Source organism: Harpia harpyja, chromosome 3 (genome assembly GCF_026419915.1).
Source record: "Harpia harpyja isolate bHarHar1 chromosome 3, bHarHar1 primary haplotype, whole genome shotgun sequence".
NCBI lineage: Eukaryota > Metazoa > Chordata > Aves > Accipitriformes > Accipitridae > Harpia > Harpia harpyja.
Window position 1 is genome coordinate 55269408 of NC_068942.1, and position 26093 is coordinate 55295500.

Consider the following 26093-nt stretch of genomic DNA (forward strand, 5'->3'; position numbering starts at 1 on the left):
GCGCAAGAGTTGAACACTATATGCAAGTCTAAGATGTAGTCTGGTAAAGCAGATGGACTCCTTCCTGCTCTTAATCATGATGTTTTTCATCATGATCTAAGAAAAGAAAAAATGCTGTCATTAGGTTAAACACTGATTATCGCTGATGACCATGAGGTATGCCAAGTTAAAACCCACATGGAGCTGCTGATCTGAGCACTATGAAAGCATGTCAGAGTCAGGCCTGAGAATCTACCACAAGAAGTGAAAGGACCTCCAGTGCAGTAGCCATATATTTCACAGATTCATGCAAAAGTTCTTGATCCTCAGCTAGGACAGTGAAGATTTGAACAAAGTATGGAAGGAGATTCTTCTTCTGACACTTGTCAAGAAATGAACAGGAATATGAAACGGTGTGAAGAACAGGACTCTTCCTGTTTGAAGGGAGTAGAGGTGATGCTGAAACATATACTACAGTCAATGTCTGTGGTCACCAGGCCAGATTCAGCACCCCAAGGAGCAATGGTACCTTTTGAAAGAGTAAAACCAATTCAGAATTTTTTTTCTTACATTTCAACTAAAATGAGATCTAGCGAAAAACCTCAAGAATAATGCTAGTTTGAAATGACACTCTTGAGGGGCAAGAGCTGATGTGCCAGCTCAGCTTCTGGCACTTGGGCATATTACACATGTGCCACACAGAGGGAAGGTGCGGGAATACATCATGGACAGCGCTAAGACATAAAAATATCCTGTATCCTGAGTGTGCATGATTCTGCACCTGCAGCATAGATATACATATGGAAATCATTTTAAGAATGGATCCATTTGACACAGAAATGGGTATTTTTTATTCCTGTGAGGAGCAAAAATGTGACCTTCCATCTTGTTATTTTGATTAAGGGGAGTTGTAGTTGGAAAGATGAGAGGCAGGATATTAGCGGCTACAGTACTCGCAATAGGATCTGGCAGAGATGTATTGAAGTTATCGCTTTGTTACAACAGTTTATAGTTGAACCATGTGCGCAAGTGAACATCCTGGAGGAATGTCTAATCAGAGTTCACATTTTCAGTCTTGCCTAGAGCAGTTACTGAGGTTTGAATAAAGAATTATGCCATAGAGACTCAGAGGTCAAGGCACCTGTGTAGGTTTTGGGAAGGTCAAGTCCAAGTCTGACTTCCGATTCAGGAAAGGAAGAATTTGAACTGGTTCTCTCACTGCTTAGCTATGTGCTATGATGATGAGGTCTTTGTCTATTCCAGATCAGTGTTTACTCTGTCAATTCTATCTTGAAATTCAGAATTTATTACATGGCTTCTTCATAGATACTAAAATGTATCATTGATGGACATAGTAATTTATATTAATTTCAGAAATATATACATATAAAAATGTGTAGTTCCTCATTGACTTTGAAGTTTTTCATTGACTCTCTGGATTAGCACCTGAATACTCAAGGAACACATGACTGCTGCTGAGCCCATCATACTTTACTTCAGTGACCATGAAAATGAGGACAAATAGATCAAACTATGCTGAGCTTCTGTTTAACTACATGACGGAAACCAGCACAGCTGGAGGCAATTCTTAGCAAATTGATCAGAATTCCTTTACTTTAACTACAGCTTAACTAATAAATAGACTTCCATAATTTTCTGCAATCAATCTAAATGTATTTGCAAAATTAGTGAAACATTTGATCTTGAAATGTTCACTAAATCTTAACTATATAACTTTGAAGAACTTACATCGTTTATCTTTCTGCCAAATTGGAAAAGAATAACTGTTTATAATAAAATCTTGTTAACTAAGTAAACTTTGTAGAAGGTGCATGTTCATAATTAATTTGCTATGTAACAAAACTTTTTTTTTTTTCTTTTCAAAATCCAGTATTAACTTTCATTACCAGGTTCGTATTCTGGTCTTTTGTTTAAAGATATTTTTGTATCAACTTCTGGAACTAGTAGTAACCCCACTGAAAATCTGAAAAGTCTGTATGCATGTTGATGTTCTTCTTTTGCCATTTTTTTAAGTAAGCACACTTCATCCAACAATCCAGACATTTTTCTGGATGGATCTGTTTCTTTTAAGGGGCTTTTCAAATATTCTGTGAACAAGACAATCTTGAACTGCCTTTGAACATAACAGGCACTTGGAAAATTTAATGAAAATACACTTTTTAAAAATGTAATTGATCTGGCTTTCACCCTTTTCACGATTATTTCTGCAGTTACAGACTAGCAAAATCTGAAAGTAATAGAAACATCCTATTTGCTAAAACAAGCGAATACACTGAACTCTTTTTTTTCTAAAAGCCCATGTTGCAATCCCTCCTAAGGGACAAAAACATAACAAGAAAAAGATGGAGTTTGAACTCAAAGCAAACATAAAAGCTTTACTTACAAAAAATCAATTACACACCCCAATTTGTTTTTACCAGCAGCCAAAGGAAAACCTGGTTAGCATGTTGCAGGATCCAAACACCTTGGATCTACATGTTTCACCAAATTTTACATTATGGCTATTTCTAAGAAACAAACTAACAATTAGAGACACCTGTTAAAAGTGCCTGTGCTCTGTTCACACTTCATGTAGTGTCTTAAAGTGACAGCATATTAAAATGTCAATGCAATTCTTTTGCATTACAGAAGTATTTATAACAACAGAAAGTGCAATTAAATTCTCTGCTTCTAAGTATTTGTACTCAGCTTGCTTAGCATACAAGAAAAGTACTAAAATACACTGGTGTAGAAGGGAAAACTATTGAAAATAAAGATTATAATACTACAAAACACAGAATAACAAGACATGGACAGAAAAAAACCAGTATCTAGGTTAAACACCCCACCCCCCACCCCCCCCAATTTTATGCACTTATTAAGCACATAATGTATTTCTTCTGTGGATAGTCCAACAATTTTAAATGCATAGGCCCATATTGTAAAGTGAGTATTGCAGATAAAAGAAATATAACCACACTGAAATTATTTATTCAAAACTTTGCCTTTGATTATGTGCCCAGACAGTATACAACTTGCACATTAATGAAACATTCTTTGAATTTGACCCCTCCAGCATAAACATATGTGCCTAAGTCATGTTAGAAGCTTCTGAGTGGGAACTAAGCCACATTATGGACCATACCTGAGAAACAGAGCAAGATAACACACCTTCAAACAGTTTCTATGGATCCTTTTTACAGAGATCACTAATACAGTGATGGTGCGTTTACAGCAAAGTTAAACAAAAATTCCAGCTTGATAAAGGGTATTGCTATGGGAAAATCTCAGTTTGATTAACATTTGTCAGTTTATCAAAACTGAATTTCTAACAAAACCTGGCTTGAATATTCCATGTCATGAACTCAAGCCCATGCAGATAATCAGAGCAGAGCATCTAAAATACTCCAGCCCTATTTCAATGCTCAGTGGAACATGAAGGGTGCTGTACAGTCTTGTAGCAGTGCCCCAATGAAAGGAAAAACTAGACTGTCCTTTAAAAATATTTTGCATTTTCTCATCTATTTCAAGTCACAGACATATACCACCCTGAATTACCAAAAAAATTCTCACGTTGTCATGCCAAATTATCCACCAATATTGGGTGTATGTAACTGATTATTCTGAGCCACAGGACTTTGTGGAATGGATTTAACAATACTGTAATCAAGGGTATATTACTTTCACCCATCTGTCCCGACACATTGCCACAGGTTACCACTTTGTAGCAGAAGGAATAAAATGAACTGACCCTGAGGCATTTTTTCTCACAGCCTTAGCTTTAACAGAAGTAATGTCAAGTAAGTTTGATGGTCTGTAAGCTGTAGTACATGAAGAGCCACCACATTTTCACTTCTGGTACACTTCTGCTACTGGGGCAGTAACCTCTGGCAGAAGGATGGAGGGGACAGCTAGGGCTGTTCTTCAGGACGCCTTTGGTAATGCTAGTATGCTTCAGGAGACCCTCTCTGATGAAGATGTGAAGCTGAGAGAATTTCAGTCCTTGCTTTGCTACTGACTAAGGGAAATTGTTTCAGTTGTCTTCCTCTCTTTTTTCTGTTCAATAAGGATTAAAACCTTTATGGTGTTCAAAGACTGCTTGCACAGTGTTCAGAATATATGAAGTACAAGGAGCATTCAGCATCTGTATCACTTCTGCAGTTTCACACTAGCTTCCAAAGCAGTAGCTTCATCATTTGGAAATCTGAAAAGTTTACTGAAAATTCTAATGACTGATGTATCTCCAAAAGATGTTTTCTTCTAACATATTTGTCTCTGCTTTCTGAAATGTGACTCATCAAAACTTTAGCTCACCAAATTTCTGTTTATTCTGAGTTTTATTATGCTCTGGATAAAAATCCTTGTCTATTTTTCAAATACAGAAGTTTTCAAACACCAGTATTTCAAGAAAGCTGTCCGTTTAGAAGCTCACTTGTCTGCAGATAGCAAAATAACCTCTTTCAAAAGGCTTATGGATATTTATTCACATCAGTTCAAATTTGGTGCAACTGCACAAATTATGTCTTTCAAGAGCACCTGTGAATCGGCCTTGTGCTGTATCAGTTTTATGATTTGTCACCCAAGATTGAAGTTTACATTATCCTTAAGCAATGTGATTAAGTGGGAGGAAGGACTGTGGGCCAAGCTTTTCAAAGCTGTTTCGTGTAGTTCCACTGAACTCAGGCTAGCCAAGAATAGTGGAACTGTTGTAGCCCCAGCACACATAACACATCTCTGGGAGTTGTTCTAATTGATGCTGAATTCCTATTAGTCACAAGGGTCTGTCCTGGCAGCCACAAAAAGCTGGAGTATAAAAGACATTCTGACCATTGACTTCTTTCCAGAATTACCTATTCCCATATAAGAGTTTGTGAGGAACAGGTGAAGCAGAGTCATTAATCCACCTCTATACCACCTACCACCTACGGATTTCTGTTCCATTAAGAAAATTTTCCAGTGCCAAAATCTCCCTCAAGGTCCCTTGAGCTGTCAGAATAGCACAAAAAGACAAGAATACGACTTTGCCTTTCCTCTTCAACAGCTCTAAATACTTCTGCTGTATACATTTCTACAAAGACTTCAAAGTGAGTAAGTAGAAATGGCATCATTAATACATCTAACTGATCTCAAAATATTGTTTGGCTAATCAGGGAAAGGTTTCATGTATAGTAGCTTCTGTAGCAGAGCCAGCTGAGAATACCTGGTACTGTTTACCTTGTTCCACAGGTGTGATTCTTCTCTGGGATTATGTTGTTTCTAATGGATGAGACGTTTTTCATGTTACTCAGAATGCATGTGAGCATCATGATTCTTTTATTACTTTTCTGATGATTTGTCATGCAAATTAAATAGTGGACTGAAAGGGGCTGGCTGAGTCAGTGAATTCAGCCCCTTTATCACAGGCAACTATGTAATATATGCCTTTATAAGCCACTTGACCCAAGAAAGTGACTAAGCTCTACTGTAAAGATAGTTAGGAGGCTTTTTGCCTTCACAGCACCTACTAGAAGGGTGATCCACTCCACAACCTTGTTGAGATACCTAAAACCTAATTCCTAGTTTTAAATATATTCAGGAGAATTTAGACTCAGTTGTTTTTGTCCTAATATTATCTATAAGAAGACAAAAGATCAGAAGGCCATCCATCCCCATCCATCCTAATATCTAGTCTGTGCCAATGGTCAATAGAGTATCATTAGGCCAGTGTATGGCAAGATGACAAGTATATACCCTCTGTATTTCCAGGCTCCATGATTCTGGAGCTCAAGCTCCTTGTTAAGTACATCCTTGCTCTCTCCTATGTGACAACAGCTAACTATGGGAACAAGTCTTTATATGGCCCCATACTTATTTGTATAGCCAGGTTTACTTCCTAGCTGGGGCAGAACACTTCATGTTCCATTTTTCTCATGCTGCTTAGCAGAACTGACTGAAAAACTCACACCACTGCCTGGAGAGAGAGGTCTCAGTTTACTTCCTTCCATAGTCCTCCCTCTTCAACTACACTTACTCTGCTGGACAGTTTTTGTTTTTTTGGTTTGGTTTTTTTTTTGTGTTTTTTTTTTTTGGCCAAGTTAGAGAGCTGGATCCGCTGAATGCAGGGCTGGCATGAGGGAGTGTGAGGCTCCTTTTAGTAGCCACGAATTATTGTATCTGCTGAAGCTGCACTATGAAATTTCAACCCTAATAACATGTTTCACAGAAAAGTCAACAGCTTTTTGTAATGTGCAATCATTTGTCATGGTAATAACAGCAAGCAACTTTTGCAATATTGTGCAATTTTATTAACAGGCAACTTCAGGAATCCTTTATTCATTCAAATTTGGCAAAGTATTTGGACACATGAATTAAGTATTGCAGAGCTAATAAATGAGTACTCTGAAGAACAGGAATTAATTTACCCATGATTTAAATGGTTTGATGCCTCTGACTTAAGCTGTTCTAGAATCAGTTGAACTGATGTAAGAGTTCACCTAAAACAAAACAGGGAGGTTTCACCCTCAATTCCTTCTCCGCTATTCCTACTCCTTTTTCACTGTGTGGTCCTGCTCCTTTCTCTGTGATAGTTCTGATGCTCACCGAAACCTTCTAATAAGCTGATTCAATACACAAATTCATCAGAAACTGTACCAATTAGTCTTCTCCTAGGATGGTATGTTGTATAGGCCCACTGGAAACTACAACAAGGTCTACAGCTGGTGTAAGGAGGAGTGGTGCCGACATGAGGGAGATAAGCATCTTGTCTTTCTAGCAACAATGAACTGCAAAATTGGCATTTCCTGTCTCATGAAACTGAAAACTAAATTTCAGTATATTCCTAAATTTCCTGAGATGTATGCCATATACTGTTACAATGCATTATCTGTATAACAATGGAATTGTAAGCTGTTTCACTTCTTAGATATGTCAAATTGTTCAGATAATAAAACAATTTGGCAAGAAAAAAAGATATGAAAAGGAAAAGGATGCATTGCTATTAATTTTAAAAGTCACCTTTCAATGGCTAAATTAGGAAAGTCTTTTACTTGCCTAACATTCTTGCATCGTTTTTATTCCCCCTGTGGTGGAACTCAACTTACACCTTCAGAGGAACATTTTTTGCCCATACTACTGGACTTCATATTCTAAGAGAAGATATAACACTATGAAGTATGTTCTAACAGATGAGATAGAAAAAATGGCAATCATACAAATAAAAGTTCATATTTAACTTAGAGACATAGTAAATAAATATGTATACATCTTTAATTAGGATGCGGTTTTGCATTACAACAGAGATGATCTAACAGTATGCAGCCACTAGAAAACAAATACTTTTTAATAGCTTAATTTTCTGATATATCATCAAGCTGAACCAATTTTCCCTGAAGTTTTGCAATTGCTAGATCTGACGTAAGGGAAATGGTAGGATCTTACTACATACACTAGAGAAGGGAGTTGGGTGGCAAGGAACCAGGAGCAGGATGAACTCTTTTAGTGTAAGACCACCCTTTCACTAGATTAAATGTAACATTGTACTCCACTCTAATGACAGTGTATACATACATGCCTTTCATGCAAACCTTTAGCATAGAGTTTGGTGGTCACCACTGATGACCTGTCTGGGCTGCCCCCTTCTTTGTCCTGGTATTGCCTGTTACACAATTGTGTGAGGAACCAATTCAGGAAACCAAGCTGGTCAAAAAGAAACCCAACCAGAAAATGATTAATTCATCAGTTTTCCACTGTGCCAGCTCCCTGAACTGCCGCTGTATGGCAGTGTAAGTGTCAAGGGAACAAATGAAATTACAAAAGAATTGAGCTTAAAATGTTATGGAACCACATTTTCAAATGAAATATGCCTGCCTTCACTTCTTTCTAAGGTACAGAAAAAGTCAAAAAAGTGTTTTCCTTTTTGCTTTTCCTCTCCTAATTTGTATTCCAGTTTAGCAATCTCAGAACCATTTAATTTGATCCTTCCAGTTTGTAGCTGACCCACTCAGGGAAAAGTATCATGAGACAGCAGAATAATCTAAGGACCTGCTGCTGCCTACAGGCACTTTTCCCAACCCAATTCCCATCTGTCTTGTCCTCCTTCCTCCCTTGTACTGTCTCTGACACTTGTCTGATTCTTGCGTTGATTCAGCTCACTAACGTGCTAAAGAAAGAAGTATCCAATGTACCTCCTAGGAGCAACCATCTTGATCTAAGTTGCTACATTTGGGAAGATGCTAGATAGATAGTATCACATGTAGCACTCAAAAGTATATCTCCCCTTTTCTCTGTTACAGACCATGAACGACATCATGTACATATAGGCACTTGCAGCACTTTCTAACCACTCTGCTGCAATGTATATGGCAGCCAGTAGGCAGGGGATCCTCAGGTACTATTTTGCCCCTGCTCCAGATTTAGGGAAATGGATAAAAAAGTATAAGGAATGGCAGTACTTTGTAGTTATGAGAAGTTAGTACTGCTATGGATCAACAATCCATTGCTGGGACAAGGGAAAACCACAGCACCTCTGAGGCACAGTCCCTTCTGTGTGCTGCTCTTCAGCTGGTGCCGTTGAGCTCTGCCCCTGGCTCAGCGTGGGTTGTAAAAGCACAATCTAACCCGTTGCCTTCTCACCAGGGAGTCATCAGCTTACTATAACATTGCAGCAGCTAAAATCTTGCAAATATTTCCTTAGGTTTTTTCCTTAGGTTTTGGTTGTTGGTTTTTTGCAGTGGTTTTTTTCTTTTTTTTTTTTCTTTTTTACTCTTTTGAGAAATAAATTCAAAAGACAGCTCTGTTGCGCCAAGATTATTTTGGAGATGGTATTTTACTTGCATCCTACTCAACATGAAGACTCTTGTTTCTCAAAACCCCCTCTAGACCTAGAATACACACTGATGCATCTGCTCGTAAAAACATACAAAAAGCATAGTTCATAAAGATATTATCTCTCTTTTTATTTATTTATAGATTTACTTGGCACTTACTGGCCTAATGCAGTTATTTTAGGGACATACTTAAATACAGCATTAATGGCCAACTTCTCTGAGAGAATTATTGGCATTGCTACAGTTACATTGTGCTTCCAACATATACAGCTTTATCCTCTTGTATCCATAGCTTCTAAAGGCTAGCTCAAACACATGTAAGAAAAAAAAGCAATGTAAAGAGGTAGAAAATGTCTTTTCTGTTTATTGCAAATGAAGACGTTAAATAGTGATTTTCCATACTTAAACTATCTCCCACTCATTTTACTACATGACCAAATACTAATAAAAGTAAACATACTCCCCCCCCCCCCTTTTTTTTTAAACGAAGGGGTTCCTTGCTTGTTTTATTTTAGGCATGTTCCATCCATGGTTAGAAATGGTCTAATGCAAAATTTTTGTCCATGGAGAAATCAGGCATGACCACGGTCTACCCCTGAATGTGATCTTAATGTTTTATACCACTGACAAATCATTAACATCTGTTAATAACTCACCCAGCTGCTTTGTTAGATTGTTTTTAAAAAATCTTATGTACACTGTAGATGTCTCCAACTTGTAGCCTATATAACCTTTCCCAGCTGCTTAATCCTTATTTAAAATATTACTTTAAAATGCATACATTTTAAAAACTATCCCATTTCTTTGTCTCCAGACTACTTTTGTAACTGTGCTAACATCTGTTCATTTCCGCTCCCCAATTCCCATCTTAAATACTTATTTTCAGCATGTATTTTTCTTGTAAATAGAATCCCATGTACTTTCTCACCTCCTAGCCCTCCACTTTCTGCTTTCCGCTCTTGCTCTCATTCCACTCTATCCCTCATGGTTTCACTTGACTCATTATATATTAAATACAGGATTGATACAGAGAAAAGATTATTTAAAGAACTTCTTTGATTATCTCACACTAATTTAGGCTTGGGAAAAAGAAAATGGGGGCATGCCATGCATCTCCTGCATCTAAAGGTAATAAACAAAGGGAAAGGCGAACAATGTACAGTAAAGGGGGTGTAGGTAGTTGTTAGGGATGAAACTGCATAATGGAAATATTGGAACATTAGAAAATACTTCCTGGCTGTGAGAAGCAGTAGACTATGCAGGAGCCTCCCAAGGGAATCAGAGGGAGCTTGTTACCTGGCACACTTTAAAATACGCTGGACAAAAGCTGTGGTTTGGGGCCAAGCAGCTAACAGAGGCAGGGAGAGAACAGAGGAGAGGAGAAGAGAGGAGGAGAGAGAGGAGAGGCTGCTGAACTCAACACTGGGATGGGGATTTCTGAGTGCTGGTACAGCAGTGGCAGGAGGCAGGACATGATGGACGCAGGCTGTAACACCTCATTTGGGAACTGGCTGTGATTTTAAGTGCTGGTTCTACTGAAGTGGTCTAAACTGCCTCCAGTATGGCCCTGGATAAAATGCTAGCAGTTCTGGTACTATTCCTCATTGCCATCAACTAGCAGATGAATAGGTGAATAGATGTCCCGTGTCCAAAATAAATAAATCAGATTCATAAATGATGTACAGCATAGTCCACATTACATTGAGCACTAAGACTCTTAACATTAGTTCTTTCTGAGACAATTTACATAACCCAAAAATGTACATCACCATGAGTTATAGTAATTCTTTTTTTTTTTTTTGACAGCAATACAATGGCATATCCTGAGGCTGTGGGAATCTAAACAAATAAAATAATCAAACACATCTATTGTGTTTAATACAAACCATAACACACACCATAATACTTCAGGGTATTTTCTGTACAAATATGGCTATATTTTTCCAGACCTGTCAGCTGACTCACATATCCAAAACGTTTCAAACTGAATTTCATTTCTGTCATGAAGATTTGGTCATGGCTTCTGACTCACGTAAACGCCCTGATTACCTGTAGAAATCTCGAGATATTACAAAGAGAATCCAAGTGTTTCTATACTGTCTCTTATTTCTTTGGTAGGCTCTAACTAGAGAAGCAGACAACAGTACAATGAGCGTATGTTAGAGGGCATTTAGTCCTAGGTTCTCTCCGTTTCCTTCCTTTCCCCATCAGACAGTGCAATGAAAAAAGAATTATTCTGTCATATCTGTAACCCATGGCATGGTTCTTCCCCATAATTACAGTTTTGGAGCTCTTTTGTCACATTTGCCTATTCTGTCTAGAGGAGCATTATTTGTGGCCTCATATTATGAAAGGAAATACTTTCATAAAACTAAGATAAAAACAAAGGGAAGGAGAAAAATTCAGAGCTTTCTTGGATATAAACTGTCAATGCACAATGTACAGCCCATGAAATCACAAAATGCAGTCCACTCTGCCTTCTTGCAACTGCATCATGAGGACACAGCTAATCAACTGCAGGTTTTTCCAGTGCTAGAGAACTTAAACACGAGGAAACTTCACTTTCTCTACCAAGGAAGATGCTGTACCAGTACAACCAAATATGTCTGTGTACATTTATTTTTAAAACATGTAAATATATAGATGCAGATTATAGAAGGGAAACCTGCAGGCTCTTGTCATATTACAAGTTCTGCCCATGTAGTTGCCAGGAAATGTTTACATGAACTTTGTAAGTACTAGAAATCCAAACACGGAAAGAATATTGTGTTATGGCATTAGAACAAAAGCAAAATGTAAATTCAAGGGACCTGAAATGAACTATTTTAGCTCATTGTCCAAATTGGAGGAAAAGCAAAATAACAAGCATGAAATTGTTAAGAGAACAAATGCATGTTTAAATTTTGCAAATGTCCATAGTATAAAGGATTGTCACTAGTAGGACGGATAATATTCAATATGTCTTTTAGCATGATTTCCATTTGTTCCTTAGATAAGCTGCACAAGGAATCATCTGTAAGGTGATTCCACTAGACAGAGCTGTGCTTGGGGTATGTAAAAGGACATACGGAAAGACATACCAAAATAAAAATCTCAAACAAAATTATATACTAAATTTTGAAGATGACTGAGGCCACTCCATGTCAGCTTAGATCCAGCTTCCTTCCAGAAACCCAAAACACACCTTCTGCATCCACTGGATTGAGAAGAAAATATGCAAGAAAACCATCACACATTCCCTCTCGTCAGTCCTGGTTCTTCCTCAGACATTCTTTCTCTTTTGCTCTCTGTGGGAGACTGTCCACTTACTTTCTCTCCTGAAGAGCTCATCCCCTCTACTACTGCCTCTTTCCTCAGTTCTCCTATGATGGTCTCAACACGTGCTTCCTGCACACAGAGGCATTCCTCTTCTTTCTAGTGTCAGGGACTGGACAGCTGCACCCCTGCAGTATGTAGATAGCTAATTAGGCATCTGGAGTTTTCATTTATTTCATTTCATTTACCTAACAACCTCAGAAACAAGGAAAGGATTCTTTAAAAGGGGAATAGAGATTATTGTTCTATATTGAGCATGCTGAAGGTGGACCTGGCTTATTTGGTGGGTGTTAGAAATTTCAGGTTGTTACAGCTCACGAGTGACTCAAGAAACTGAGGGTAGTTTTGGTATGGCCAGTGAAACAGCACAGATAACATGTAACTCAAAGCATGGTATCACCATGCCATGCTGACTAATGGAAATTATTATTTTATGGTATTTCAATTGTTTAAAAGAGAGCCTACTATTCATTAAAAAACAGAGTAAATGGCAGAATGCTTAACCAAAATTAAGGAAAAGCTTGAGAAGAGACATCTCTGGCAGTCTGATTTGGTGATGCACAAATTCAGTTTCTATCAAAGAAGGGATAGGATTATTCTAAAATCAAGAAACAATATATGTTACAGTTTTTACAAAAATCTACACTGATTTGAAATAGGGATATTATTAAGCAGTTCTGCCGTTTGATCACAAATAACACAGTATCACATGAGGAGACGATGAAGCTGCATTTATACAGTTCCTTTTATCCCAAAGGATCTTGACACTCTTTATAAAATATACATATGGTATGCCTATGAATTAAAAAAAAAAAAGCACATAGGAACAGAAATCACTTTGACCAGCACTGCAAATTAGAGCATCTGTTTAACAGTGCACATCAATATTGTTCTTTAATTCAGGGAAGGATTTAAATTGGAATAGTATATCTAGCAGGAATTATTAGCCCGTGTGCCCTTATTAATTCTTAACAGATTGTACGTAGAAGGAAAACAAAGGGCAAATTACAGAGCCCTGGATCACATCCACATCCAAATTATTGTAAACTTGAGATAAGTTCTTATTATACAAAACTTGGATCTGTAAGGAAATATTCAAAATATTTCAATGCTAAAATTCAAATGCCAAAAACAGAGTATAAGTTACAATATGCACACAAACCCTATGAACAATTATGCCAAAAGCCACTGATAAATCAAGTAAAACTAATCCCAGAGAAAAGCCTTGACATTTGGTTGAAGTAAGGACATTAAGCTGAGTTGGTCAGGGATTATTTTTACTAGTTTTTTTTTTTTTCCCTCAAAATGAAAAAAACACTTCTGAGGAAATGATCAGTTTCAATACATTTTTATACACTTCTTTTAGATGACAATGGATGTTGTTCTCTACATTTTCAAACCAAAACTTCTGTTTTCCTAGTTCAAAATTACTTAAAAGTAGTCAAAAAGAAAAAAAGAAATGGAAGTAAAAACTTCCAAAATTCAAAATGAATTAAATGAAGAGTTTCATTGGCCAACACCCATTGTTTTTCTACCAGTCTTCTGAGAGTTCAACTGTTCATTCCAATACAGAATTGTTTGGTATCCTGATAATTTTCCCAGGACAGGAAGACTATTTTCTGCTTAAAACTGTTATGAATCTAACTAGAGCAGTTTGCATCAAGTACCATGAACTTAACATGGCCTGATGCGAACCAAGTGAGCTATGGTCATTTGGAAATGGTAACATTGTATAAAGACAATGAACTCTTCCTTAAACCAATGTTTTTCAGAAACAGGCTCCACTACTGCTCACTCAAACAAAAAAGACCAGAAATCAAAGAGGAATTAATGATATAAAGGAAGTAGCTCTTGCAAAACAACAGATGGAATGAGATCGGAAACACATGTAGTAAGCTGAACTTTTTTAATAAGACCAAAATGACAGAATTGGAACAAAGGAATGAAATGGATAAACATGCACACAAATCAGCACAACAGTTGCTAACTAGAAATGGGTCTGTAACACGGAGTCCAAATCTGGACTTTGATCCCAAATTATTTTCTAAATTTGGGGCTTTAGATCCATGATGTTGGTCTAGATTTTTACAGAAAGAGTGGCAAACCCTAAAATCTCCATCATGACTAGATGAAAACTTTCTCCAAATTTCTAAGGTGAATTATTGGCCTCATTTTTTTAATGCTGATATTCTGGATTGGACATAAGATGTAAAGTCAGTTAACATGAAGATTCTGATCTAATGCTGAACTGTGTAAAAAGGTGTTAAAGTAGAAGCAACATGGACTGCATCTTCCCCAAGGTCCACCAAAGGTGAGAAACAGCTTTAAGAAAAAAACCACAGAGATCCAATAGGTTGATCAGGAAAACAAGCTATACTTATTAACTTATTCTTCTGATAAGTTGAAGTAAATGCTTTTGAAAGAATGCCTCCTGGGTGTCTCTTAGGCATTGCTTTCCAAATTGCACACTCATCCCAATGTAAGGCTGTGTTATGAAGACACAATTAAGCCTGAAAATAGAAGAGACTGTTTAAATAAAGGGCAAAAAAATTTAAAATCATCTGGAACTGTCATTATTTGAATTAACCAGAAAAGTATTAAAGCACTGCCTGTTGAATATAGGTTTAATTTGTTAGGACGCAAGTTACCCTGATGATTCTCCTGATAAAATAATAAACTAGACTTTCTCCAAGTCCTTTAGATGGTAGTTGGCTTATGATAACATTTACCACTCCTTGAATACATTATCTGGAAGTAAAAAAACCTCAAGTGGTATGAACTAATCTATCTCCACCGAAGTCAACACAGATCTGGAGCACAATTCTGTATTAGTCTGACATGAGACAACGCATCTTTCTTTGAAATATTTGTCTCAAAACGTATAGTGATGTCAAATTACTGCCAAAATGAAAGAGATAAATGATTCATCTAGTTCACATAACATTTTTCCTATTCACCGGACTTTCAGACACAAATCTGTTCAGATGTGTTATGTATTTCAAAGTTTTTGGTGATGTCTTATTTTTTCTCTCTTATTTGAAAACACTTAATCATACATTTCTTCATATGTGTTTTCTATTAAATTCTGTCATGTAGACAACTGTTACAAAAAGTTACAAAGTATGGTTTCCATTTCCTAACTACACAATACTAAGTCACATCCAAAATGACTATTTCTACTTCAATATATGTTTCATAGTTTGTATGAATACTTGCACAGACAACTTTGAAATTTGTTTTCAAGAACAGTGGAGTCACTAAAATTCAGCTGTATAAATATTGGTGATAATCAATGAAAAAGAGAAAGCATGTGTAAAGGTAATCAACTTATAAACCTGATGAAATATTAGCCAAAATTTTATTTCTAGTCATAGTTCTAACTTTGCAATATCAGTCTTGGTTGCATGCATTTTTTGAGGTATTAAAATGTAATAGCAAGGAAAATTATGTTAGTGCATGTAGTTCAGAAGTTATCAAGCTCCTGAAAATGTCAGTTTTATGCCGGCAACCCAGTAGTAGAGAAATTTTAAAAAATGAACAGGTTTTTTTTTTCTGCAAATTCAAGCTGTTCAAGGCTATAGGACTACATCAGAACATAACCTGGAGCCATCATACAGACCACACTAACATCCTCCAGTTATCAGTCAGGCTTGCTTGACTGATCCCTCAAACAACATTAGCTTTCCCTTGACTTCAGGCAACTCCCTGTAATTCTCTCCCTTTCACTCACCAACTGCACCTGTGAACTGTTGCTTATAACAATAAAACGTTATTAAGTTCTGAATTTTGTACATTTCCTTAAGCCAAAACATATGCCACTAGGACACAAAGGATACGCTCTAGCTGAAAAAGCACTTTACTGGTTTTAATTTTAAAGTAATATATATGACAATATCTTGTCCTACGTATCACAATCTAGCATACCCTTTTGTCATGCTTTGGTAAATTTGATGGATGAAAATGACATTACAACCTGCATTACACTTAAGACCCAAAAAAGGGTCCAAGATAAGCAAAAACAATTTTTTACCCAGACTAAGACAATTTTCTCCTCACTTTCCAGCAAAGAAAGATCATCTAGGTTTCTTAACTAAAAAGTAGACCTTCTGTGTCTTGACTGTATCCGTACCAGAAAACTCTTACTTGCTACTGCTCTCCTGGCTCATACATAGCCACACACATAAACCCTGACCAAATTCTGTAAAACTTGTATTTAGGGTGGCAAGAACAGAGATTCAGTACTTTATTTAATCTACGGATGGCTAAATTCATCATAAGAGTAACTGATAAATAAAACAGCTAATAGAGTCTCTGTTATACTGAGACATTAAAAGTTTAGCACAATTTTTTTAAGTCTCTCATCAGAAACTATACCAATATATATTGTAACTGAGAAAAGAGCTTTATTTGAAAGAATAAGTGGGATTCATAGAGCTAAAACAATGGATCATAGTTATCTCCATCTAGCTAGCTCACTCACATGAATTTCTTAATGATCTTTGGTGTTCTAATAGATAACAAAATAAAATTATTTTCAAATGTACATTTAGCAAAACCCACTCCATTAAGCATTTGTCTTGTCTATAGTTTATACACATGTATTTTTATATATATATTGTTCCTCCCTTGATGTGAGGAGATAAACAAGTCTAGCATTGTTACTGTAGAATAATAGAAAATTACTAAACACAGAAAAGATATTGCAAAATGTTGTCACAAAAGAGCCAAATAATTTTCGAGGGTTTCAAAATAATGTCTGACAGGAACTTTCTTTTCTCCAATTTTTTATTAAAAACATACACATACACACAAAAATCAACAAAGTAAAGATGCTAAGCCACCAGTCCACTAGATGTGAGCCTTTGGCATCTTCCCTAAACTCCTTCAGAATGCTCACTTAGATCAATAAGATTCCACTAATTTGGAAAGGCCATGGGACTTTTTCCACCAAACAAACACTTTATAGCAAAAATGCAGGAAACTTAAAACAACATAAAAATTAAGCAACAAATGCTTCTTTTATACATCCTTTCACCTAATGATAAGGAAAAAAACCCCAAACAAACCACCATAACTGTAATAGCTGGAAGTGATTAGGAAATGACAGATTATCAATACCATGCTGGGAAAGAGTAAGTGCACTGCACTACTTAGAGGCACTGTAACAAAGGAATAAAGTAAATGAAAATGAATTAGAAAACATTCTAAATCCAAAGTTCAGAATTAAAAACAATGTTTCACTTGAACTTCTCCAAGGCCATCAAAGAATTAATCTGCTATAGTAAATTTGGACCATTACAAAATGAAAGGAAATGGCATGATATTGTGAACATAGAATAGAATGATGGATGAGATCAAAGGATATTCTATTCTTGGTTTTGTCATTGGCTTTCAAAATGTAAGTATTTTCAAATACTAACATCTGCTAAGATCAGCAGAAAAGTTACTGCAAAATCTGTGTAATATCTCTGAATACATCTGCATCAACAAAACACTGAAAAACTATCACTTGGGGGCTGCCCAATTCTGCAAAGAGTTGCAGCTAACTCAATGGAAGAGTTGAGTTAACTCAACTTCACTTGAAATTTCTTCAAAAGAAGTTTGCTTAATGGCTTTTTTACTTGATTCAGCCCCTTGGTTTCACCATAATCCATAATCTGATTTCTCCTGCACACCCACTGTTCTTTCATTTTTTCCTGCTTTCTTCTTTAATTCCTCTGTTTATGGACTCAGATTTCACATTTAAAGGGTTCCCAATTTTTATTATTTTTTTTTTTTTACTATTGATACAGCTTCAGACACATCCCCATACACTCTTTAACACTTTCCATTTCTGGATGTCAGATCTGATTAGCATTTTTCACTACTAAAAGTATGACAAAACCAGTAAAATCTGGAATAGAAACAGGGAAATCTGTCCTTGTATTCTGAGAGTCCAGTGTATGCGTGGTTTCTATCAGAAAGCTGAAAGTACATCTGTTGATTGCCAGTTTATCAGAACAGATGTGCAATTAATGCTTTTTATGTTATACGATATGTAGCATGTCCTAAATCATGATATATTAAGTTCCTTCAACCAAGACTGGGGGCATGAGGATGTGTAGGATGACAACCTCAAAGGCACCCAAGACATGAGAAGTAAATCACTGATGCTGCATTTATACAACAGAAGAACAAGACTCCTGGTTTAGTACAAAGAGGAAAACAGGAAGAGGTAAAACCAAAAGCTTGAGAGCTATAGGTGAGTTATAGCACAACTTGCCAAAATGAAGTCACTAAAGCACATCCCATGAGGACCACATGACAGCAGAACAAGACAGATTTTTTTTCTTTTAAATTTGGTCTTGTACTTGTTTTGCTTGTACCTTATTGTTTCTGAGTCTTTAATTTCAATCTTTTTATGTAAAGCTTCTTTTAATAATAAGGTCTCTTGGAGGGGCAGAGAGGACCCTTGAAACTACCAGGTGTATTGTCTCTATATGAATCAACATATTCCATATTATGAAGGCATACAGAAGAATTACCTGAACAAACTTCAAGCCCCAAGGAGTACCTACAGCACCTCAGCAGCAGTTAACGTGGATGGAGCCTGCATTACCGTCCTCTGGTGTTGGGCAATGACCACAGAGACATGGCCTCCTTCTCCAAAATACAAGCTGCAGAAAAGTGTATCTCAAGGTCTAAGGCAAACCCCAGAACGTGATTTAAACAGAAGCTGAAAATATATCCGTAACGAGCTCACATGTTGGCTAACTGGAACTAGAATCTCAAGTCATAATTGACTGCTTCAAGCATATTCCAGAGACCACAGCTGTCCTCATCATTTGTTTGGGGCTGATTCATCCCCTAGTGAAGCTTTCCTGCCTATATGACCGAGAATTAGATAGAGCTCCAGGAGCAGTATATGGTAATTATTGGCATTGTGTGTAACACACATAGCATGAAAAGTTTTCTCTTCCTTATTGTATGCTTCTGCATTCTGGTTTGCTTTTCACGTATGGTAACGCTCACTTATGAATTGATAGGAAAACTAAAAAGCATAGAAAAGCAAAAATATTCAAGAAACTAGAAACACAACTATTCTTTTTCCATCTCAATAATCAACATTAAAAAAAACCTGATCTGACCAAATTTTCTAGGTCACGTAATCATTTATACTCACATAAGCACAAATATTCAGAAAAGAAAATAGGGGCAGATAAAAAGATAAAAAAAGATAAAAGCATGAAGTTACTTAGCTTACAGACAAAATATGGAATACCTTATTTTATTATTTTTATCAGGTCTCAAAAATCTGTGAAAATTATTTTGGAAGCAATATGGTATTTCCCAATTACATACAAAAGCATTACTGCAGATGATACATATAGTAAGTGAATTTAACTATAGCCCTCTTCATGTTATAGGATTTTGTTACAACATTAAAAATACATGTCATAAACCAGATTTAACACCTTTAGATGACCTCTAATTAGAAATGTGTCATGCTATTCAAATTCCATCTGTCAAACGCTGCAAATACAGGTAAGTAAATATAAATGCCGTTAAAGGCACAAGTTATCTTACTTGGAGAAGTTCTAGCATTTTATTTTTTGACAGCTCCTAATTTGGATATCTTCCAGTGTCAACAAAACCTGTTCAAGCAGAATCTTACCTTGTTTTCACTACATCAAGGGGATGCATCAGGCAAATTTCTACAAGACCTATAAAATAATAATAAAAAAAGGCCTAATAAACATTGGTACAAACAGTAGTTTAATTTTCATTGACTCCAATAGTTTTTGAAGTTTGCAAAGTGAAGTAAAAGCCTAAACATATCATTGATGATACAGTACTTATATACCTCATGTATTAACATAGTGTTCTGTAGTATATTGGAACCATTAGGGATTTTAGACAGTAAACGGTGCTAGTTGTTCATTATAGTGGGGAAGGTGAGAACTTAAGCTATGTGATCAATTTAATCATAGTTTTTGCTCAGTTTTCTGACTTAAGTACAGTGGGAACATTTGACTGGCATCATAAATAAAAACATTAAGTCTTGCTGAAAGTAGTGAAGGAAGAGAGTTCAGGTTGGCACCAGCTTCTTTGTCATGCAAGACTAATCCCTAAGGATGCTGCTGTTATGCAAGACAGCGCTGGGGGCTCAGACGACCTTGATGTTCAGATGACAGCTAATTCCTGAGCTGGCTATCTGAGCTGCAGCTTTACTGATTCTTCATCCTGTCCTGCTCCACGCTGATGCTGTGTAGTCCTTGCTTTCCCCCTTCCTGCTCCACTACTCATCATGAGCACTTAAATTCACATCCTGGGGACCTTCCACATCCAAGAATGGAGGGTGTGAATAGCAGGGGGGGAATGCTGAGAAAGAAGAGATCTGGAAGATCCCGAATGCACCTGCCACCACCAGCTTCGAAGCTGGTTCCGTTACTATTTTTCCACCCACCTGACACCTCGTGAGAAGTCCAGAAGTTTACCACCTACATTTTGCCCATGCTCCCAGGCATACATCGTCTGGGGAGAACTTTCAGAACTTCTCCTTATTTGCTTAAATTTTCTAGGCTTGCTTACTGCTCTGTCCATTTGGTATATCACCCTCGTTCCAAAGAGCAAACATACAATAAGAAGATATTATTCATCAAGATCACAGTAAAAGTGTATTTTTGAGACCTGTCAATGTGCAGAGATAATAAAAACAACTACACAAATCTTAAAGGGTTTTGAAATGCCAAGAAAATATATATCTGTGTGTCCAAGATACTAAATTATCCTGTTTTTGAATCTTCTGTGCCCTGGTTATTCAGACTCTTAAGCATCTTAAGCATGGTTTCTTTTTATCCAGAGTAATAAATTTAAGGCTACAACATGCAAAAACAGTTTGTGAAGACTATACTTACTATAATGTTTGAATGCATCTATTTTATCTATTTATTATTATAGCAAAAATAATTACAAACCTTTGGTAATACAGAATATGTCATTTGGTGATTCACAGCTAAACTTCTAAAAATGTTGATGCAGGAAAGCATTCTTATTCAAGTTAAAATACCTGCAAATTCCTTTCTTTATGTATACCATACAGTCCCACTGAAATTAAGCGCATGCTTGTGTTCCACTAGATGCTCTCCTTTTTCAGATATCACTGTCTTAAGGTGCCCATCCTGTCCTCTTATTTTAATGGCACAGAATATGGCTGAGCTCAGGTGTCACTAAAGCTAACAGACTCTAATACCTAAGACAATTTATTACATGCTAGGCTACTCAACTACTTTCTCTTTCTAAGCAAGGCAAAGAAATTAACACAAAGTGAAAATCTCATTTTGAAATGTTCCACACACAAACCATTGAACTAATGGAATTTGCGTTTTGGAGCTATTATTTGGCAGACTTGATGGAGAAAGACTCTTGGTGGGCTTCATGCAGGAACCAGGCTCTGCCTGGGTAGTGTGCACTGCAGTGTCAGAAACTTGAGTTCTTTTTTTCATTACTGAATATAAATCTAAGGAAGGCTTAAAGTTTCAAATTTAAATTATTTTAGAACTAATAAGTTTAGTAGTTCAAGTAGAACAGGAAAACTGTGGGGTTTTTAAAGTTTATATAAGAAAGGATTAAATTCCAAAACATTATCTACTTTCTATTTCAACTTTATCCAAACTTTCTGAGTAATCATAGAATCATAGAATCATTTCGGTTGGAAAAGACCTTCAAGATCATCGAGTCCAACCATCATCCATGCCCCCTAAACCATGCCCTGGATTACCCTGTCCACTTGCTTTTTGAATATCTCCAGGGATGGTGACTCAACCACTTCCCTGGGCAGCCCATTCCAATGTTTGACAACCCTCTCAGTAAAAAAATTCTTCCTAATATCTAACCTAAATCTCCCTTGCCTCAACTTGAGGCCATTTCCTCTTGTTCTATCTCCAGCCACCTGACAGAAGAGACCAACACCCACCTCACTACAACCCCCTTTCAGGTAGTTGTAGAGAGCAATAAGATCTCCCCTCAGCCTCCTCTTTTCTAGACTGAACAACCCCAGATCCCTCAGCCGCTCCTCATAAGACTTGTGCTCAAGGCCCCTCACCAACTTGGTTGCTCTCCTCTGGACACGCTCCAGCACCTCAATGTCTTTCCTGTAGTGAGGGGCCCAAAACTGAACACAGTACTCGAGGTGCGGCCTCACCAGTGCCGAGTACAGGGGAACAACCACCTCCCTGTTCCTGCTGGCCACACTGTTCCTGATACAGGCCAGGATGCGATTGGCCTTCTTGGCCACCTGGGCACACTGCTGGCTCATATTCAGCCGGCTGTCAGCCAGCACCCCCAGGTCTTTCTCTGCCAGGCAGCTTTCCAGCCCCTCTTCCCCAAACCTGTAGCGCTGCATGGGGTTGCCGTGACCGAAGTGCAGGGCCCGGCACTTGGCCTTGTTGAACTTCAGGTACTTAATACAGGTACTTACCTAGAGTAAGCCTTTTACACTGAACTAAAGCATTAGCAGAGAGAAGATTCTCATTACAGTCAAAGGAGAGTTAGCCAATAAAAGCAATAGTTTTTCACTCAGCCTATAGTAAATACCTATAAAAATAACCATTTATTTTCTGTTTCATATACTTTACATATCAAATACATATTATTATTGATAATTGTTACATATTCCTCTCAAGGAAGAATAATCTATTTATATAACAACAAAGGACTGCAAAAGTTTTTGTACACAAACACAAGTAACTTTTGGAGTTAGTAACAGAAGGAGGGCATAAACTGTAATGCTAAAATTCTCAACTAAATGTATTTGAACAGGAGTTTACATGAAAGTTTCTGAAGATGTTAAAATGTTTAAACTGAATTCTTGACATAAAATACTTGCTGAGAGTTCTAATTTAACATATACTATTTTCCTACTTTTCTATCATTCCACTCTAATGTATAAAGCTTGCAAAACATAGAACTGGCCAGATAACCCCCTACACCTAGCTTCCTGCCACTGTTTGAATGACAGTATCAAGTTAATATTTATGACCATTGTTTTGTCGTATTTTCTTTCCACTCCATGCAACATTGTTTTGTTTTTCAGTTCTGGATAAGACAACATAGGTGGTATCAGCCAAAGAATATTAATATTAGTAGTAAGGAGAGTCATTAAAAATAATGCTATTTAATGTTATCTTTTTTCTAGAAAGCAAAAGTCGTTATTTCTGAACAGGTATATTTATTGCTGTAATTATTGCCCAGGAATGACTTCTATTTTACTAAAATAAGGCCAAATCACATGTCACATAAGGGAACACAGACTATAAGATTTTTATCCTGATTCTGTCCCAAAACCTATAAACTACTCCAATAGCTGCCAACAGGTGCTTTGCAAGCAGAGCTGCAGTTGAGTGTTTCAGTGCTGGCAGGGGGCATAGCCTATGAGTTTTTTCCTTTCCAACCACCCTCCTTTTCCAACTTCTCCTCCCTTCTCTCCCCCCCCACCGTTTTTGATCTTCTATTCCATCTTGTTTTGGCAGATAGAGCCTACAGTAGGGGGCCAAACATGGGGCTAGGGGCTATTCACCCTATTCTGTTTTTGCAGCATTAATGTCCATTTTGGGAGAAAACTGTACGGTGCCAGAATTTGACTCTATTTTCTTGGTCCTCATAGGATAATTTTTAATTCAGGCATTTTTCCAGCAACTGAATCAGATGAATTCCAAGGTCCTTGGCAAGAGCTCTGTTTTGATAACTTCAGGATTCTATTGGTTATCTGCCTTTCTCAGTCTTTCCTTTGTCTCATCATTTAATTACGGACTAGGTTTTAAACAGTGTAAAGTTACTTGATTTCACCAGACAAAACTCTTCAAAAGATGCTGGGATTATGACACAGCTCTCTGAAGAGCACCAAAGGAGTGCACACTGTGCAAGACACTAATGGAACAGCTACAAACACAAGCTACATTTTTCCATCTACATAGTAGTCATGCAAATCATTACAACATCCTACTTGATAGCCTGCCCAGAAAGTGCGGTGGCCCTACTAAATTACAAGCACTCTGAGATGTGCTCAATAAAATAAAATATATTGCTCTTTCTTTAGCTAATGTTCATCAGCTTTGTGACAAATTCAATTAGCACTATGAAAATCTAATTTGCTGAACAGCTATATCAGGGTGCAATATATTTTAACTTGTCACACTGTAAAGACTACTGTTTACAATCTTTATTTTCATGATAAAGTAGTTAACATAGCTACAGATAGATTATCCAAAAACATATTCTAATTGTCCCATTGGGTCTCCTTGGTGATGTCACATGCGAACTAACCCAGAGTGATTTATGATCGCCTAATTATGTTTAAAACAACTCAGATCCAACTAGCTGAAAAACAGCCCAAAGGAAATATAGGAAAGAACAATTACTAGGCCAGTCCAACATTTATTGTCTTCTGGGTGGGAAAACATTCCTTGTGAAAACTGGATACTAACCATAAAACAAGCCATAATCAAAATCTGTGTGTTGAAGAAATAACCAGCTGTCATCATTGACATCCTCTGAGTGTACACAAGTGGAATATCAGCAACTGAGAAGGGAGTCCAGAATTCTATTATGTAAAACATTCTGCTCAGTAACTGAGCCCATAGAGGGAATAAAATGACAGAAAATATTGACCCCCAAACCGACCCTCCTCAGGACGGCATTTTCCCTTTTCCAACTATTATCTTCTGTTTTTAAATTGTTTCCCATTACGGATTACATTACATTTCCCTCTACAAGATTCATACTTAAAATTTCAAACTGGCAATCTTCATATATATCTCTTCAATGCAAACATTTTGGTGACTCATGGGTGTTTTGAGTTCCTTTGCTCTTTGTTCCTTTATTCCATCACACACACAAATCTTATATCAATAATCATACAACATGGCCTGAGAATACTATGACTGTTTAAAATGACTCTAATTATCCATCCGGCAAAAAGTGAAACTGAGATTTCAGCAGCACAGGATTATAGTTCTCCTCATCTCCCCAGGTGTTTCCATACTTTGTCTATTCACTGAATAGGGAGAGAAAGAATGAAATCTAGCTAACGGTACTTGCTAAATAGCACAAATAAAAATAGAATTGTTATGACTTTGGTCCTCCTTAGGAGACAAATTCTTGTCTTCAGCTCTTCTTTGACGCTCAAAGCTATAAACTGAAAAGTATGAAGTGCCTGTGATACATACTGATTTGTCTTTCAAAGAAACCTGAGTAGCTCACCCTCTACATGTTTTCTGCATAATACACCCTGAACACAGATTCCAACACAGATTCAAGACATGTAGAGCATGATCCATGTGTTAATTCAGACAACCCCCTACAGCGTAGAAGTCATTATGCACCCTCCTCCCCTTGTGTTACTCATTTCCCTGGAATAACACAGTCACTGGAGAAACACAACAGAAAGGAGACTGGTCATAGAAAATGTGGCAATAAACACATCAGGCACTGTATATTGTATAGCTGGAAGAGTTGGTATTTATTTTGGCTTTTACATAGATATAGTTACAATGTAAGAAATGATCATAAATATTTTATGCGTACTATGCATTTCCTTCTGAGAATATATGTCCAACAGAAAGAATCATGTGTTGATCTTTGTATCCTAATAAAAACAATGACAAACTCCTCTTAAATCTGCTTGTCTGTTGGCTAAAACACTTTCTTTGACAAGATGAAGCATGGAACCTCTTCTTGATTGTAACAGCATTATCTGAAGAATAATCAAGGCCTGGAAAAAAGTATCCCTGTAGTCAATTACACAGGCTAATTTCTATCAGCCTGCTGTCCCACTCCATCTTCACGGACACATAAAGCCTTTACCTGTTCTGTAAGGGTACATCTCCCTCAGAAAAGTCCACAAAATGCTAGGTTCCCTGTAATATGTGTGGCAGCAAAGGCCCACTCCTTTCCCAGGGAGACAGTCATGTATTGTGATGGTCTCAATTGTAGTATGCGTCAAGTAGGCTCCAAGGA

The 26093-nt window shown here is 37.1% G+C and overlaps 1 protein-coding gene across 3 annotated transcripts in view; it reads right to left on the bottom strand.

Annotated features, from left to right (window-relative positions):
- The window catches only part of SLC25A21 (solute carrier family 25 member 21), a 282453-nt gene that overhangs the window by 111751 nt on the left and 144609 nt on the right, over positions 1–26093 (bottom strand). For all 3 annotated transcript variants that reach the window (XM_052782656.1, XM_052782655.1, XM_052782657.1), the window contains exon 2: positions 19753–19801. In XM_052782656.1, coding sequence (XP_052638616.1) covers positions 19753–19801 — 49 coding nt within the window. The remainder of the gene's footprint in view (positions 1–19752; positions 19802–26093) is intronic.